At 41.4% G+C, this 19,159-nt stretch overlaps 1 protein-coding gene and 1 pseudogene across 7 annotated transcripts in view; both read right to left on the bottom strand.

The window, feature by feature from the left end:
• Positions 1–2,645: 2,645 nt before the first annotated feature.
• On the bottom strand, positions 2,646–9,180 carry LOC101705622 (long-chain specific acyl-CoA dehydrogenase, mitochondrial pseudogene; annotated as a pseudogene).
• A 116-nt stretch (positions 9,181–9,296) lies between these two features.
• Nr1h4 (nuclear receptor subfamily 1 group H member 4) overlaps positions 9,297–19,159 on the bottom strand; it is an 81,916-nt gene continuing 72,053 nt past the window's right edge. For all 7 annotated transcript variants that reach the window (XM_087192669.1, XM_013072276.3, XM_087192667.1 and 4 more), the window contains 2 exons: positions 10,742–10,855; positions 9,297–9,901 (listed from right to left, as the gene is read on the bottom strand). In XM_087192669.1, the coding sequence (XP_087048795.1) occupies positions 9,663–9,901; positions 10,742–10,855 (353 nt within the window). In that variant the 3' untranslated portion in view covers positions 9,297–9,662. The remainder of the gene's footprint in view (positions 9,902–10,741; positions 10,856–19,159) is intronic.

The following is a 19,159-nucleotide window of genomic DNA, read 5'->3' as shown; positions in this document are numbered from 1 at the left end:
AAACTGCACCTTGGGCCAGGGATTTAGCTCAGTGGTTTTGCCACCTGCTGCGCAAGTGCAAGGATCTGAGTTCGATCCCCAGTACCAAAAAAAATACAAAAAACCCCTGCATCTTCTTTATCCAGTTTCCAATTGATGGGCACTTGGGCTGTTTCCAAGCTTTAGCTATTACAAACTGTACCACTATGAACATGGGTGCACATATATCACTGTGGTATGATTCTTTTAATTCTTTGGGGAAGGTGCCCAGAAGAGAATACTTGGGTCCAATGGGACCTCCAGTCCTAGTTCTCTGAGATATCTCCATACGGATCTCCACAGTGGTTGCACCAGTCTGCACTCGCACCAACAATGGAGCAGGGTTCCTTTCTCTCCACACCCCCACCAGCATTTGTTATTAGTTGCTTTCTTGATAGCAGCCATTCTTTCTGGGGTGAGGTGAAATCTCAGTGTTGTTTTCATCTGCATCTCTCAAATGACCAGTGATGTTGAACATTTTTTCATATGCTTATTTGCTGCTTTTACTTCTTTGTTTGAAAAATGTCTGTTCATTTCAGATGCCCATTTTTCAATTGGATCTTTAAATTTGGGGGTTCTGATTTTTGTCACTTCTTTATAGATTCTAGATAATACCTCTTTGTGTGAGTTACAGCTGCTAAAAATTTTTTCCCACATTGTAGGTTGTCTCTTAGCTCTGTTGGTGGTTTCTCTTGCAGTGGAGAAGCTTTTTACTAAGATGAGATCCCAGTTGTTGATTCTTTGTGCTAGTTCCCCTGCTACTGCGGTTTTGTTCATAAAGTCTTTTCCTATGCCAATGTCTTTGAGAGTTCTACCTAACTTATCTTCCAGCAAGTTTAGTGTTTCTGTTTTAATATTTAGATCTTTAATCCACTTTGATCTTAGTTTAAAGCACAGCAATAGATATGGGTCTAGTTTTAATCTTTGGCAGGTTGAAATCCAGTTTTTCCAACACCATTTATTAAAGAGGCTATCTTTCCTCCAATGAGGGTGGTTGACTACTTTGTCAAAGATGAGGTGGCTGAGTATGTCTGGAGTTGTTTCTACATCTTCTAATCTATTCCACTGATCCTCAGGTCTGTTTCTTTGCCAGTACCATGCTGTTTTTATCACAGTAGCTTTGTAGTATAGTTTCAAATTGGGGATTGTGATACCCCCAGCCATATCTCTGTTGCCTAGAATTGCTTTTGCTATTCTAGGTCTCTTCTGGTTCCAAATGAATTTTTGGATTGTTTTCTGTAGTTCTGTGAAGTATATTGTTGGAATTTCAATTGGCATTGCATTAAATCTATATAATAGTTTTGGAAGTATGGCCATTTTCACTATGTTGGTTCTTCCTACCCAGGAACAAGGGATGTCTTTCCATTTTCTTATATCCTCCTTGATCTCCTTTTTTAGAGTGCTGTAGTTTTCAGTGTAGAGGGCTTTTGCTTCCTTTGTTAGATTGATTCCCAGATATTTCATTTTTGGGGATGCTATTGTAAAAGGATTTGTTTCCCGAATTTCTCTCTTAATGAGTCTGCTATTTTTGTATAAAAAGGCTATTGTTTTTTGAGTGTTGACCTTATATCCAGCTACTCTACTGAATTTGTCAATTAAGTCTAGAAGTCTTTTGGCAGAGTTTTTTGGGTCTTCCATGTAAAGTATCATATCATCAGCAAATAATGACAGTTTAACTTCTTCCTTTCCTATCTTTATTCCTTTTATTTGTTTCTCTTGTCTAATTGCTGTGGCTAATGTTTCCAGAACTATATTGAACAGGAGTGGTGATGGTGGGCATCCTTGTCTTGTTCCTGATTTTAGGATGAAAGTTTTCAGTTTTTGACCATTTAGTATGATGTTGGCTGTTGGTTTTTCATAGAGAGCCTTAATCAGGTTGAGATAAAGACCTTCTATTCCAATTTTCTGTAGGGTTTTTTTTTTTTTATCATGAATGGGTATTGGATGTTGTCGAATGCCTTTTCTGCATCTATTGAGATGATCATATGGTTTTTGTCCTTGACTCTGTGAATATAGTGTATTACATTTATTGATTTATGGATGTTGAACCATCCTTGCCTCCCTGGGGTAAATCCAACTTGGTCACTTCTTTTTTTTTTTTAAGAAGTTTTATTTTTAATTGATATATATTAACTGCAAATGTTGATAGAGTACAATGTGATGTTTTGTTTGAGGAATAGGTTCCATTCATTACATAAAAATAGGGAGTTGGTGTAGCATGGTTACCAGTGTTCTAGGGAATTTGGAGCAAAACATACATAGCTGAGTGTCTTTAAATTCTAAATTCTATTTATTTCCCCCTTTACAAGTGCATGGTCAATGTTATTAATGTTTTTATAGCATGACAATATAAAATTAGTTCTGCTTCAATTCTAAGGATTTATATAATTAATACTTTTTAGAATTTTAGAGATAAATGAAATATTAAGGCTTCTAGGGTTAAAAAAATCTTTGACTTCTACATAAAAAATTAAAAATTAAACTTTTTATGAGAAAATTTGATATTTTGGATTCAAAAATTTCTCTTCCTCTGTGTTAATCTGTATTTGATTTCTTTCTCTATAGACAGAGCACATAAAAAGCACGTGCCATGTTTCTCCTTTTCCAGTTTAGATTTTGTATTCAGTAGATTTAAAACCTGATTAGCTATAATAGGATTCCAGGATGTGGGCAGATGCCTACTGGTCACGGACAATAGCTCTTGCAATCAGTTCCTTCATTATTTCATTGGTACCACCATAGATTGGCTGAACTCGGGCCTCCACATAAGCTTTTGCAATCGAGTATTCCCACATGTATCCCCATCCTCTGTGGAGCTGTACACAATCATAGGCTACACTGTTCTGTAGCTCAGATGCCCAGTATTTCACCATGGAAGCAGAGGCAGAGTCCAGATGTTTCATTTCATGCAGCTGCAGACAGCTGTCCACAAAAGCTCTGGTTACACATATGTGTGTTTTTAATTTTGCTAGTTTATGCTGCACAGTCTGTATGTGTGCAACTGTTTTCCCAAAAGCTTTTCTTTGCTTAACATAGTTCCTGGTTTCTTCAAACATGAATTCACAGGTAGAAATTGCCGAATCAGCAATTAACAACCTTTCCTGTGGAAGCTCTTGCATGAGGTAATAGAAGCCTGTATTCTCTTCTCCAAGTAGGGCACTAGCTGGCAATCGGACATCTTCAAAGAATAGTTCTGCAGTATCCTGGGCTTTTAATCCCATTTTATGTAGCTTCCGTCCCTTGATAAATGCTTTCATTCCATTTTCCACCAGAAAAAGGCTAATGCCATGGGCAGGTGATCAAGCTTCACGATTTGTAACCATGACTACAATCCCAACATCACTTAACCAGCCATTAGTGATGAACACCTTACTTCCATTGAGAATCCAATCACGTCCATCTTTTTTGGCATTTTTTCTTACTCCTTGTAAGTCACTCCCAGCCCCAGGCTCTGTCATTGCTATGGCACCAATACATTTGCCTGCAGTCATCTGGGGGATGAAGTGCTTAATCTGTTCTTCTGAGCCATCGTTTGCAATATAGGGCATGACAATATCTGAATGAAGACTAAAACCTGGACCTGAACAATTTACGTAGGATTGCTCCTTCCAAACAACAGCTGCTGAGTACAAGTCACCACCAGTCCCACCATGACGTTCTGCAATGTTGACGCCAAGCAGTCCCTGTTTTCCAGCTTTTTCCCAAAGCTCCCTACTCATTTCTCCAGCTTTCTCCCATTCTGCATGATTAGGAACCACTTCTTCTTGAAAAAATTTTCTTACACTTTCCCGGAAAATGTCGTACTCCGAAGAAAAGATTCTTCTAATTCCTACATCTGTAAATCTTTTAGCAGAAGAACTTTCTAGACGTGCTGCCCCTGCAGAATGAGAACACCTCACGGCCGGCTGGCACCAGGCGCGGCAGGCGCCCAGGAGGCGTAGGGACCCACGGATGAGGCGCACAGCCGTGGCGGGACAGCGAGGGGCGGCGGGCGGGGCTGAGGGAGGTGGCTGCGCTCCAGGTTCCTCAGAGTGTCCAGGGCAGGCTGGGGGCTGGGGGGCGGGCGCCGGGGGCGGGACCCTCCGCGAGGCCGCCCTGCCCACCGAGTCTGGCAGCCAGGGCCCCCGCGGCCGCCCCTAATCTTCTGATGACCCTCTGTATTCTGTTTCCCAGTATCTTGTTGAGGATTTTTGCATCTATGTTCATTAGGGAGATTGGTCTGTAGTTCTCTTTTTGGGTTGGGTCTTTCCCTGGTTTGGGAATCAAAGTAACACTTGCTTCCAGGAATGAATTTGGAAGCCTTGCTTCCCTTTCAGTTTCCTTGATGAGTTTAAAGAGTAATGGTGATAGTTCTTCTCTAAACGTCTTGTAGAATTCAGCAGTGAAGCCATCAGGACCTGGGCTTTTCTTTGTTGGTAAATTTTTTATTACATTTTCAATTTCACTCATTGTTAGTGGGGTGTTTAGACTTTCTGTATCTTCTTCATTTAACTTTGGCAATTCATACGTATCTAGGAATCTATCCACTTCTTCTGTGTTTTCCATTTTATTAGAGTATAGGTTCTTGAAGTAGGTATTGATGATCCTCTAGATTTCTGCTGGGTCTGTTGTGACTTCACCTTTTTTGTTCTTAATTGCATGGATTTGAGCCTTTTCTTCTTCTTCTTCTTCTTCTTCTTCTTCTTCTTCTTCTTCTTCTTCTTCTTCTTCTTCTTCTTCTTCTTCTTCTTCTTTTTGATAAGATTGGCTAAAGGTTTATCAAATTTTTTTATTCTTTCAAAAAACCAATGCTTTGATTCATTAATTTTTTGTATCATTCTCTTAGTCTCCATTGCATTGATTTCTGCTCTAATCTTCATAATTTCCTCTCTTGTGTGAGCTTTGGGTTATGCTCTTCTTTTTCTAGGAGCTTGAGGTTCTGCATTAGGTTATTTATTTGAGTTCTCTCTGTTTTCCTAATATGGGCATTCACTGCTATGAATTTCCCTCATAGAACTGCTTCCATTGTGTCCCACAGATTCTTGTATGTTGTACTGGCATTATCATTTACTTGTAGAAACTGTCTTAATTTCTTCTTTAATTTCCTCTGTGACCCATTGGTTGTTTAGGAGGGTGTTATTCAATTTCCATGTGTTTGTGGGAGTTTTGTGCTTTCTTATGTTATTGATCTCCAATTTTCTTGCACTATGGTCTTTTAATATACAGGGGGTAACTTCAATTCTTTTACATTTACTTAGACATGTCCTATGAGCTAGCATGTGGTCTATTTTGGAGAATCACCTGTGTGCAGCTGAAAAAAATGTGTATTCTGATTTTGTGGGGTGGGACACTCTGTAAACATCTATTAAGTCCATTTGTTCAATAGCTTGGTTCAGTTCTAGAAATTTGTTGTTAATTTTTTGTCTAGATGATCTGTCTATTTGTGATAGTGGGGTATTGAGGTCCCCCACTACAATTGTATTAGTGCTTATTTGGTTTTTCATGTCCATTAATATTTGTTTTGTATAGTTGGGGGCATTCGTATTTGGTGCATGCATATTTAGGATTGTCATCTCTTCCTCTTGGATTGTTCCCTTCATAAGTATGTAGTGACCATCTTTGTGTCTCTTAATTAGCTTTGGTTTGAAATCTACTTTGTCTGCAAATAAGATTGCTAGCCCTGCTTTTTTCTGGGTGGGGACACACCTTTTAGGGTGCAGTGTGGCCTGAATATTTGTACCTCCATAAAATTCATTTATTAAGATCCTGGCCCCTAGGGTAATTGTTTTAGGATGTGGAACATTGGAGGTGATTGAAAGTGGACCCCTGGTGAATGGGATTCAGCCCTTGTAAAAGGGACCCTGGACAGCTAACTATGTGAGCTAGCAGGTGAGAACCATGAGCCAGGTAGGGGGACCCCATCAGACCCTGCTGGACCTTGGATTTCCCAACAACAGAAGTTTATTTGTTTTGGTGCAGAATGCTAAGACAGGATGATTAGACTAAGCTAGGATGGAGAGAGCAGGGTTTCTCATTCCTGTCATAATTGGCATTTTGAGCTGGATAATCACTCCCCTCATTTGTGACCCACTATGCTAGGAGGGAAGGAAAGAGCAAGAAACACCTTTATTTGCCCTTTCTCTCTCCATTCTTCCCTTCTCATTTGGTTTAAGAGAGAGGAGTGCCTTTCAGATTCTAGGCAGGGGAAGGACAGGAGGCTGGAGTAGGGCCAGACGAAGGGTCTCACTCGCCAACTGCTCTGCCAAGAAATGAAGTTTTTCTGAAGCCAACAGGAAATCATTGAGTGGGAAGAGGCCGCAAAACCAGATTTTTGTTTTAGAAAGAGATATTCAAATGACAGTGTGGAAAATGATCCATAAAAGGGCATGCTAGACAAAGACGGACACTCTTCCGTCATAGGACTTAGAATTTACACTTCATTCTGACGTCCTTATTTATACTGTAATTTCCACAAGTCATGTTTCAGTCACTGCTGTCATCTCATTGCATCAAAACCAAGAGGTTTTTAGAAACAAAACCCCAGCAACACCAGCTATAGCAGTCAGTTTTTTGTTTTTGTTTTTTTCTTTCTTTTTTTTTGGTACCCGGATCAAACTCGGGACCTTGCGCTTGAGAGGCAGGCAGCAGAACCACTGGGCTAAATCCCTGGCCCAGTCAGATTTATTTTTTAAAAATAGCTACCATTTCCTGAATGCTTAGTACTGACATGTGCTGTCTCATAAATTGATTTTGAAATAATCAATCTTGCCCTTCACACCAAACCCATTAGGTGGAAACAGCATATTGTCCATACTCTGCACAGCAGGACACTGAGAGTTATAGAGACTTGAAAAACATGTGGGTTTTTTGCTGTTGGGAGAAGGGTCTCACAGCTAATTAGTGGCAGATCTGCTTCCATGCTACTCTTATCAATAATAGGCACTTTCCTATCTTAAAGCCAGATTCTGCCGTATTTCCTCATGTGTATGATATTTGATTTCAGACTTTTACTATGCTTTTACTCTTGCTTTTTGGAATTTTCTTAAAGTCTCACAAAAATTCTGTCTGGGAAAAAAAATCCCATTACTGATCTGTTTCTGCTCACAACATGTCTGATGCCAAATGTGTGGGGTTCTTTTCTATGCTAACCAACAATTACTCCTGATGCCAACTGGGTGTGTTACGATCCAATTCAATTCTGACACTAATTCCCCAGATTTAACAAGGGCCCTGCAAGTTGAGTGGCCAAGCCCACCTTATTGTCCTCACTTTAGTTATAGTCACAGGTGAACGCTTACACTTCTGGCCAATCAGGTATAAACTGGGAGCACCTACACCCCCATCTTCAAGCTCAGTAATCTGAACTAGCTTGCAGGACTCGGGAAAACAGCTGACTCACTATTACCAATTTACTATAAAGGGCACAGTTCTCAGGACAAACCATGAGGACAGGGAGGGAAAAGAGCTGCCACACACCCTCTCCTGGCAGGCGACTTTCCAAGCACCTCCGTATGTTCACCAACCCAGTTTTCCAAATCCCACTGTTAGGGGGACTTTAATGGAGATCCCATTCTGTGGGCATGATTTATCGTCATTGGCCTTTGGTGATTCGACTCAGTCTCTAGCCCTTCTTCCTCCCTGCAGGTTGGGGGTTGGGACCAAAAATTCCAACCCTTTCATCACATGGTTGTTCCTCTGGCAAGTAGCCCCATCCTGAGTCACCGTAGTAACATAAATTTAGTTGTGGTTAAAGGGGGCTTCTTATGAATACCAGAATATGCTCCTATCCCTCAAGACTTCAGGGGTTCCCAGAGCCCTGTGTCAGGACTGGGATCAAAGTCCAAATATCTATTTTTCATAATGTTGGCGATTAGTTTTCCAGATGGTAGGCATCATCGTTTGCTTCTACCTGTTCTTAACTGCCTGAATAATCCCAGATCCACAGGACTAAGGTTCTAGCGCTGTCTGTGCAGCCCCATCAGCTCCCACTTCCCCTCCTGAAAGCTTGTGATCCAGAGACACCAAACTACCCTCGGTACCTCCAAACTGGATCTTCCCTTTCAGACATTCAGACATTTACTTCTGTCTCTAATCTCCTTTCTTCACTGTCCCTCTTGCCTGCTGGGCCTGCACATTCCCACCTACTTTTCATTAACCAACCAAATCCCTTTAAGTAAGTGAACGCTGATAGCTTCATCTGTACACTGGTGAAATTGAAGCTTAGAGAAGCAACATATATCCTGCCTCTCTCCCCAGATTACTTCTAGTCTTTTGGGGAAGCCACACAATTCCAACCTTTCTCTTTCTGCTCTGCCCCTCCTTCAGCCTGAACCCCCAGTCCCGTGGAAGCCTCCTCCTTTGTGAGACTTTTCCTGGATCCTGAGTGAGCCCACACTATTGTCCTCCTCACTGCTTGGAACCCCTTGCAGGCAGTTTCTGGGTCCTAATCATCTTTGTGTCACCCATGGAGTTTAGCAAAAGAATCCTGAACTTGGGGAGGGGGCACTCAAGCCATTGTTTTCTATCAAACAGAATCCAACAGATGCTAGCCCCAAGTCACTCCTTTTTCCAATGGGTAATTATTTTTAGAACTCCAGTGTTGTTTTAGAGGTTTAATACAAACACACACACACACACACACACACATACACACGCATGCACGCACAACTCTTTGCTTGCTAGGCAAACTCCTTTTTAGCTGACTTCAGGAGAAAGGGAGATTTAGGCCCATTACTTATAGAAGGTGTTTTATTGTCTTCCCCATAGGATAATGGGGAGAAGAATGTAGCAACAGAACAATGGAGGAAGGAAATTAACTAATTCCTGCTTTGGAGGAAGTATTCAACAGCTGTGTACCCAGCTGCTGGAGTATTTTCCCAAAGCAAAACAAAACAAATTTTAAAATAATGAATTGTATGCACTGAAGCCACAGTGAGCATTTTTAAGAGAGATAAGGGGCCTTCAAATCACTGTAGCTACTGCACACTCTCAACTTGTACATGCTGGCCCTAGACCCCAACAAAGGAGAAAAGGATTGCTTGTGGGAATATTTTGTATGAAAATTGTAACTTTTCTGTACACTATTCTTTTGGAATTTCAAAGCAAATGGGATGATCAGAGGGCCATTACAAATGAATGACTATTATATTCACCATGGCCTCTCTGGGGACTAAAAAGGGCCATTACGCTATGTTTATCTTTGTTTAATCATCCCCCCCCCCCGCCCCAGGTTTGATAGGATGATGTCTTTCATCACCTAAAGAAATATTTGTCAAATTTTGTCCCCATAGAAAAGCCTGTTGCCATCACGCTCATTTTATTGCCAAAATTGAACACAACTCTTTAATAAAATACATGCGATACGGTAAGATGAAGGACAATATGAGGCTTCCCAGGTTTGACAGCTAGAATTGAAGTAACAATCAATTTAATTAGGCAAACAGGGCATGCCAGTCAGAAGAGGATTCCCTGCAGCCTTCTGAAGCATGGTGTGGAGAAAGTAATTCTATCTACTCCCCATATTTACAATTGTAGAAGTTATATGATTACTACATACATTTTGTCAAGATTCTTGAGTGAGACCAGGTACAAAGGAAATAGAGCAAAGTCATACAGCAGATGTATATTACAAGGAGACAGAGGAGCTGGTCCCCCTCGGCAAGGCCTCATTGCACGTCCCAGATTTCACACAGCAGCGGGGTGAACTTGTGGTCATTCACTCTCCACGACATCAGCATCTCGGCGTGGTGGTGGTTGAACGTCCGAAGTTCTGTGAGGCGGCCCAGCAGACAGGCGAAATGCTGGGGGTTCTCGGGCTGATGAATCTTGCACAGCTTCTGCAGCACATCGAGCAGGGGCTCCTGGAGCTTCTCCACCGCCTCTCTGTCTTTTATATACTGTCTGTCTGGTTTGCAGTTTTAAATCAAAGGGCAAAGAAGCAGGAAAGCATTAACTTGGCATAATTATGGCAATGTCGACTTTCTTGAAATGACGTTTACAAGTGCACACTTAAAACATATGAACTATGTTCAACTCCATGAATTAATATGCACGCACACATACAGATATATATTATATATATATACAACGCATTTCAAGAGTATTTTTCCAATACAGTTTGTAATGACTTGTAAAGACTTTTAAAGAAATGTAAACTTCCAAAAAGACATAGTACGTTCTCTGTTATAAAATACATAACCCCATTTATGTCCACTGCTTAGAAGAGTCTTCCCTGGCCACTAATTAAAACATCATTCTCCTGCCACTTTGTTTCCTTATTTTCTGTTTTTTGGTACCAGGGATCGAACTCGGGTCCTTGTGCTTGCGAGGCAGGCAGTGGAACCACTGAGCTAAATCCCCGGCCCTGTTTCCTTATTTTCTTATCATTCTATTCTTGTAGCATTTGGCATCTCTTGAAGATTTTTGTCTCTTCATTTACTATCTTCCTACCCTACTAGGATTTGAGCTCCATGAGAGCTGGCTGCTACTTTATCCCCAGTGTCTGGAGCCGTGCTTAATACATACAAAGTGTTCACTGTGTATTTATTGAATGTTGAGGGTAATCTTGAGAAGAAGTCCGAGATGTTTGCTAAAATGTTAACAATGGTTCGATTTGAATGGTGTCATTTTAGGCCATTTTACTTTTTCTTTATGTTTCTATGTTTTCCAGATTTTCTTTAATAAGTACTATTACTATTCTACTGAGAAAAACAACATAAAAATTAAAATGTAATGCTGAAATTACCTGGAGAGAGGATAACAATGGCAGTAAGCAGGGCGTACTCTTCTTGGGTCATTTTCAATTCTCCAACACTTTTATAAAAACTAAACATGGGTGTTATATAGTCATCAGAGATACCTATGTAGAAAGGTTGAAAGATTGCAGTTACAGTAACATTTTCAAGTGACAGCAAAGGGTAAAACTAAAAACATGTTCTGCATACACACATATTAGCACTTACCCCCATATGCACACATATATCGGTTAATTACTGTGAATTATACACTGTGGCCAAAGACAAACACTGTAAAGGAAAACAGTTAACAAAGTCCTCACGATACAGCCTAACCGTGACTTCTATGTCTTTGATTTCAGCAGTGTCTCTTTCAGCCACCACCGTGTGACAATAAATGGTAACACTGGAATCGCCACATGGGGCTTTGTCTTTATGATATTATCTATACTCAAGGCACAGGTAGCACCTTAACAAAAGATAGATGTTTTTCAGCCCAGCAGTGTAAACAGCGCTGTTTAATAAATAGTCCAGGCTTTTTTCTTTACCGAGAGGGTTCCAATGTCTGGCCGATGTACCACGCCGACCCGCCACTTACCCTTCTAGGCTTCCGTACTTGGCCGTTTTCTTCGAACTCTGTATGTCCAAGATCAAAGACACCGTGTACTGAACAAACCCCCTTCTCCCTCCACACCCACTCTTCTGGCATTCCCCCGTTCAGGGCCTGATAACCTTCTCCGCCCACTTGCCCAGGGCTGACCCCGAGGTCCGGCTGCCTGGTCTTGTGGGTTCCACCTGCCCACCTTGCTTGCTGCTCGCTCTCCTCTCCACAGCTCCCGGCACTCACTTGTTCGAGCTCCCATCTCTTTTCATCTGGCTTCCTGCAGTCGCCTCCTCCCCGTCTGCCTGTCTTCGGCTTGTTCCTGCTCAATCCATCCTCTATTCAGAAGCCAAAATGGCCTTTCCACCCCTACGACTGCTCCTGCACCTTTACTAGCTCTCCATGACTTGTCATAAAGTTTTAACTTTCTTCCTTCCCAGCTGGCCCCTGCCCACCTCACCACCCACGATGCTAGTACATAGGAGTCAGTGTCTACTGAATACTCACTGCATACTGGGCACTGTTCTAACGACTCCCCAAGCTGCCTTCACTGTAACCTTTCTGAACCCCACGGGGTGATACAGAGCCTGACAGTCTTTGGCTAAACTGCTCTCCTGTCGTGAAGCCATGTCTGCAGCTGCTTACAGCTCCCTAAACATTCAGGCTGCCCAGGTCCTGTGCTCGCTGCTCCGTCCACTCGGAGCGTCCTCCTCCTCCTCCTCGATCTAGCTTACTCCTGTGCATAGCTGAAGACTTCTCCTTGTCACCTCCTCCACTCCCTGAGCCTGGTATGTGCCTGGCTCCTCTCCAAGGAGCCTTTGGGTGGGGAACCAAGGACACGGAAGACCGTGGTGTGACTTGGGGATGAATTGAGATGAGGATGAGTTTCCCAGGATCGGTCCAGATGAAAACAGACTACCCTACTCTCTCCCCAACCAGGTCTAAAAGTAAAGAGATCGGCTGAACCAAAGCAGAATAAAATCTGATTCCGGATGCTTAAGAGCACAGTTATCCAGCTGGGTGCAGCAGCGCACACCTGTAACCCTAGCACTCGGGAGGCAGAGGCAGAGGATTGCTAATTTGAGGTCCACCTGGGCTACATATCAAGACCCTGTTTCAAAACAGCTTCAAAAAAAAAGATTGCAATTATCGTCTAACTTTAAACTGAAACAGAATTTATCAGAAAGCCTACATCCTCATCTGGAGGAATCCTTTCCCTTTTCTCTTCCCCTTTTGACTTTTGCTTCTGTAATTGACCCTAGAGGGCTGCACGAGCAGCAGAGGCTCTGGGAAGAGCGCCCCTTTATCCACCGCCACCGAGCGAGCTGAGTCCTCTGACAGAACTAACGTAACTTGAAATGCCGAGCGCTGGAGGGCTGGAGTCTGGGGTACCGGGCCTGGCGTCCTGGTAACCACAGAACAGTGGTTACGATGTTGGGATCTTGAGACTATATAATAAGTCGAGTAAGTCAGACACAGAAAGTTACGTATTGAGTAATTTCCCTTATATGAGAAACCCAAAATATGAATAAAGAGTAAAATAAAGTCAGACTTTTTGGAGATGGGGAAGAGGTTCAGGGGAAAGAGGAAGGGTGAAGGGCCAGGGCTGGAGATCGAACATGATCAAGATATGGTATACGTGTGTATCAATTCCCCAAATGAATGTGAATATCATGTATTGAAAACCTATGATAAAAAATGTTTTAAAGCGGCTGTGATCCAGCTCTGAGTTTGAAACCTTTCTCTATGACTTGGCCTTGTCATATTACTTAAACTTTTTAAGCTTTAGTTTTTTTATATGTGATGTAAATTATAAAACAGCTTTAAATGAGATAATAATGCTTAGCTCTTGGCTGGCTCATAGCAAGCCCTCAAGAAATATTAGAGGTAGGGCTGGGATTTAGCTCAATGGTTCTGCCATCTGCCTTGCAGGTGCAAAGACCCGAATTCTATCCTTAGTACCAAAAAAAAAAAAAAAAAAAAAAAAAAAAAAAAAAGAATTGGAGGTAATAATCATATAATTGTTATTCAAATGAATTGAATAAACAAATTCATCTTAATCTCAGTTCATTTTAGTCTTGGTTAAATTTGTGCACTTTTGTCTTTACAAAGTTATCTTGGTTTTGTTTTTAAAAATTCATCCTGCATGATACAGGAGATGAATACAAATTGGCTGATCAGCAATTTGCCTCAGTATTTTTGTAGATATTAAAGATAAACTAAGATTTGTATTTTCTTACTAAGGTTTCTGTTTTATTTTCAAACCTAGTAATCTTTATGATTTCTTCAGACCTGAGGAACTATCCCAATCAGTTGTAGTTACCTAAAATAACTTGTCTATGTCTATGCCATAACTTTAAATAGTACATGAGAAAATATTCAAGGCAGCTGATTTGAAACTGTTCAGTGATCTTTAATTACCTAATTTCCCACTTCATTTGTATTTCTAAATCATCAGTCATCCTCCAGGAAGGTTACCTCCATTAGCTAACTTATTACAATTGATAATGTTTGTAAAAAATTGGGTTAAAATGTTAATACGACTTTCATCTTGTGCATGTTAAAAGTCAAGAATAAATGTAGAGACAGCGTAGCAACCATGTAATAGAAGAAATTTTTAAAAAATAATTTTTAGGGGCCGGGAATTTAGCTCAGTGGTTTCACCGCCTGCTGTGCAAGCTCAAGGACCCGAGTTCAATCCCCAGTACTAAAAAAAAAAAATCATAATCATAATTTTCCCACAGGAGAGCTCCAATATAAATCTGCCTTGGGAATCAGAGTCAGCAATCATAACTGAACACACCGGCGTGACGTGTTTTGTGACCCAGAAGTTTCTAACACAAGAAGTGTAACAACAATACCATCCATAAGGGGGCAGCCTTTTCCTGTTTTCCTGCTTCCTCTTTCTTCGGAAACACTTGGTTAAAATTTGCTTTATTTTCACTCTTATGACCAATTAGCTGATTTTTGGTCACAAGAGGGGGCTATTTTCTAACTCAGCTACAAAGACTTTGCCATGTAAAATTTTAAACTTGCAAAAAAGGAAGAAAAACAAATACAAGTGTTTGTTTCTGCTCCTGTTTCTTATTTCTTTCCCTCTTAAAAAAGTTCTGTGATTGATGAATTCATTATTCAATGATCATAGTTTCTCACAGAATAATCATTTGATAGAATCCACACTATCCTGTTTTAACTTGTCTTAAATGTGTCTTTTACTTGGCAATAACTTCCTCGGCTTAATTAGGAACAAAAACAAAGCAGAGCTTTATTAATATGTGTGACTGTGTATTATATACAAGGACACATACAAAACATTCCCTGGTGCTTTAACCATCTCTATATTATTTACTAATAATTGATGGTCTGAAAATAGGAAGAGCATCTTGTTTAAAATGACACTGTTTTCCAAAACGAAGTAATTTGAACATTGGTCTCATCCCATGATCTGGCTGGGGTGAGTGAGGGACAGCAGTGGGCTCCTGGCCCGTGAGACTGAGGAGGACCTATGGGCAGCTCCTAAGACAGACTATCATACTGGGGACCTGGGAAGAGGTCATCTCCTGTCTTGTCCCCTTTGACCAGTGTCCTGTGAAGGTAGAATGCCTGCAATGGTTGGGGCCTTTAGATGACCCAGAAGGGAACACACCTGAGGTTAAAATCCCTGCACCAAGAACAGCAGAGCAGAAAGACGAGGGTGAGCTGTGTTTCCGATGGTTGCTGAGCCCCTGAATTAAACAGTTCTGCTGCCGTCTTTCCTCTGGGTTTCTTGTTTGAGCTCACACCTTTCCTTACTTTTGAAGGCCATGTTGAGTTAGATTTTCTGTTATCATCACCCAAGAACATTCTGACAGCTCTCCTAGCAAATGAGATACACTTTTTTAATGTCTCCATACTTCTTCCTCTGAGATACAATGCAGGATCCTTACTAGGTAAGGCTCCCACCCATGTTCCAAGGCCATGTTCCTTTTCTTCGGATCACTCCCTGTCACAGTGAAGCAGAATTAGTTGGGTGTGTGTGTGTGTGTGTGTGTGTGTGTGTGTGTGTATGTGAAGGGGATTGAGCCCAGGGCCTCATGCATGCTGGCTGGGTAAGAGCTCTACCACTGAGCCTTGCTAATTTTATTTTTGAGACAGGGTCTCAAGTTGCCCAGGCTGGCCTCAAACTTGTGATCCTCCGGCATCGGCCTCCTGAGCAGATGGGATTAGAGGTGGACACTGGGCTGATGAGTTGCTTTCGGCCCCAAGTTCAGCTCTATCACACCTCCCACCATTCATGTCTCTCCTTCCCTCTGGAGTATGAAATGCTTCAGAAATGTTATGAAAGCAGGAACCAATTAGCACAGCTCCAGTGACTGGCAAGCTGCCTGGTCCACAAAGACAGCTCATAGATGCTTCGTATTCACCTCTGTATCTCTAGTAGTTAGCATCCTGCCGAGGACATGGTGAGCAATAACTGTCAAGTTAGGCAGTTGTGTGTTTTGCTCGTTCCCTTGAGAAAATGGCACAGTTAGAGAGGTGCTGGGGTAAGAGGTGTGGTTAAAGCAACGCACACACATTTCTGTGGTGTCATGAGATATTTCTGCCACTAAACTCTACTGCGGTCATCAACTCCCATGCTCTTGGTTGTCAGGGGAAAAAAAAGTTGCCATCAAACCGACGACTAAAAAAACTCCTTGTAATGCAAAATATTCAATAAATAACATACTTCTCATTATTTCTAGTGGCTGAAAGTTTATCTGGGCAAGTCAGGTCGCACTGGGGCTTAGATCTTACCAGTCTCACGAGTTCCAGATTCATCCCAGCAGGTGTATGTGCATCTACTACAGTGCAGGCAATGCGGTACCACTGGGAATACAATTCTCCAGCAGTTAACAGGTTAATGGAAGAGACAGACATAAAAATAAACATAATGTCCAAAACTGAGTGAATCAAAGAACTTGACTTGGGGGACACAGGTGAGAAATAATGGGCAGGGGCAGTGAAAACATCAACTTTTATATTCTTTTAAGACCTCTCTTCTTTGAGGACATCTTCCTAGAATTGAGCCTCAAACTGTCCATGCAAAAATTATGTGACCTCTCTGAACAGCATATACTGTTTGTTTTGTTTTGGAGATGGGGTCTTGCTATCCTGCCCAGACTGGCCTCTACTTGTGATTCTCCTGCTTCATCTTCCTGAGTAGCTGGTATTACAGGCATGTGCCATGATTCCTAGCCATAAAATACTTAAAGAACAGAAAAACAAGCAGTGTACATGTTATTACATGTCCTGTGCTTTAGTGTGATACTACTAACAAGGTACAACTTCATCTCTCAGTAAGAGTAGCTTCTTTCTCTGCCTTCCTTGTCTCTATTGATTTTATTATTTGCTTAAAAGTAATTGACATCTCTAGCTACTGCTTACACTTCATCTCTCAACTGAAGGTCGATACCATTTTACAGGGTCTAGATATTCCTAAGAAAGTTGGACAAACAATAGATCTTGGTGTGTGGCAGGTGCCACATACAGAAAGAGTATTGGGCTTTCACTTAGAACACCTGCCCTCCTTTCCTGCCTCTCTGCCGAAGAGCCAAATGACCTTGGGCGGGTTATCTAGCCTTTCTGAGCCCATTTCCCAACCTATAATACTGGAACCTGACACCCACCCCTAAGGGCTGTTGGGAGCACTAACAAAATGATGTGTAGAGAAATAAAGCTTCTTAAAACCTTGAGATATATTGCCATCCTGATAAATACTGAGTTGAATATTTAATTTACGCTTATTTTAGGGATAAAAAGGCTTCCCAAAACCCAACCTTATAAGTTTCAAGGGGGTTATTCATATTTGATAAGAATGGAATAAGTTGCTTTAGGCTATGAGAGGTTATTGCTAATTTCCTTACTGTTAAAATGTAAATTATGCAATGATAGCAAGCCTTTTTCAGTCCAATATGATTATTTTGTGGTATCATATGATTATTCCTATTTTTATTAAAAATTCTGACTTAAAACCTATTTGCATTATAATACTACACTAGGAATAAAATCACTGATGTATTCAAATTGAGTAAAAGCACCCAACCATAGATTATGTCAGATATATGTCCTGAAGGCTCAGTTAACACAAATAAACACTGTAGCTCTCATTAAGTAAAAAAATCTCAGGGGACAGTATCTTTGTGTATATAATTGGGCTTCATAATAGAAAACAAGTGTATGAATTTGAAAAACAAGAAAAGAAATTTCATATTACATTCTTTAAAGACTTCTGTAGGCATAAATGGTAACCTTGAGAGGTTGTTATTTTAGAATTAAATGTACAATAGAAATAAGAATGTGTTACATTACCATAAGAATACAGTTATTCTGAAAGGTCATCATGCAAGATCAGGTTTTTATGTGCTATGTGGAAGAGACAATGTTCTGAAAATCCACCGAGAGAAGCCAATTCATAAATATTAATAAGTGGAAGAAACATCATTATAAAGTATGAAGCTGCATGTGAGTTTGGATGGTTTTTATTGTCACAATACGTGGCTGATATTTGGGCAAGTATCTTATTTCAGACTAGAGACATGTATATTTATTTACCCAGGTTATATTCTAGAAAACTTCATTCAGGAACTTGTCTGAAACTTGAAAAATCGCAAGTTCTGAAACCTATGACTTTACAAGCAAAGGGTTTTTGATATATATATGTATTCTACCTAGATATTGCATTCATCCCTTTACATTTGCTTCCTGTCTAAATCCCTCCGAATCTTCATTCACATGGCTGCTAATTACTGCTAGAGAGATCTCCCTGTGTGTAGCTATGGCCACGGGCTTGGAATAGTACAAAGGCTTTCCATCACAGAAGAACTACATTAAGCTGCTTTTGTGGCATTTGATGTCAAGACACACGTTAGTCCTACATGGAAGTCCTCCCGTTCTACCACATCGTGACACTCAGTATTTCTCTACAGATACAGTGTAGCGAGCCCCCACCCCTTGCTTGGGATGCCTTTCTCAGACCTTTGTAGCTTGACAAATTCCTAATCCTCCCCCTCAGTTCGGTGTCAACTTTCTTCACCTATGTCATCTCACCAAGCAGAGGCAGGCACTCGGGGAGGCAGGCACTCACACATTCTGGCCCAATTTCACTTCACAAATACCCTCCTTATCTTCGCCTGTTCACCCTCCCCGCTAGGCTGCAGTTCCTGAAGGACAAAACCATGGATTTGCATCTCCTTATCCTCAGCAGCTACAGTCCTTTGCACAAAGCAAGTACCTATATTCGATGTATACTTGTTGGATGACAGCTCACGAAACAAGCGGAACAGTATCCTATCGAGCGCCACTTTTCTGTACGTTTTCACAAACACTTGCTGTGGGAGCTATCACATACAGGACTTTGCTAACGCCCCAGTCCACCTTCTCTTTCTCCATAGCAGGGTGCTCATCTTGAAAATAATAACATTTGGGGCTGGGTAATCTTCTTTGGGTTGGGGAGGGGAGTGACCTGCATACCTTGGGATGCCTAGCATCTCTGGCCTCTACCCCTCACTGCCAGTAATGCTCCCTTTCCAGCCATCACAACCCCAAATATCCAGTGGCTCTGAGGGGAGGGGAAATGGTCCCCAATTGAGAACCACAGTGCTACAGTGAAATATAGCATCCTCAGCTGGTACATGGCTCCTTCGCTGTGATGAAGAAATTAAGACCTTACCAATGAAATGTCAGAACCATGTATATCACTTCTGGACCCTTCCCACAGAGGAGGCTGAGACAGCACAATGTCGGGCACCCATTTGGACCACGTGGTGGAAGTGGATGCTGTATGGATGGATAAGCAACAATACTGGACACT

This window comes from Heterocephalus glaber, unplaced genomic scaffold (genome assembly GCF_053883595.1).
Source record: "Heterocephalus glaber isolate CG9 unplaced genomic scaffold, H.glaber_assembly_v1.0 deba00001572, whole genome shotgun sequence".
Lineage (NCBI taxonomy): Eukaryota > Metazoa > Chordata > Mammalia > Rodentia > Bathyergidae > Heterocephalus > Heterocephalus glaber.
Note: the sequence above shows the minus strand (reverse complement) of the source record. Positions and strands in the feature narration are given on the sequence as shown.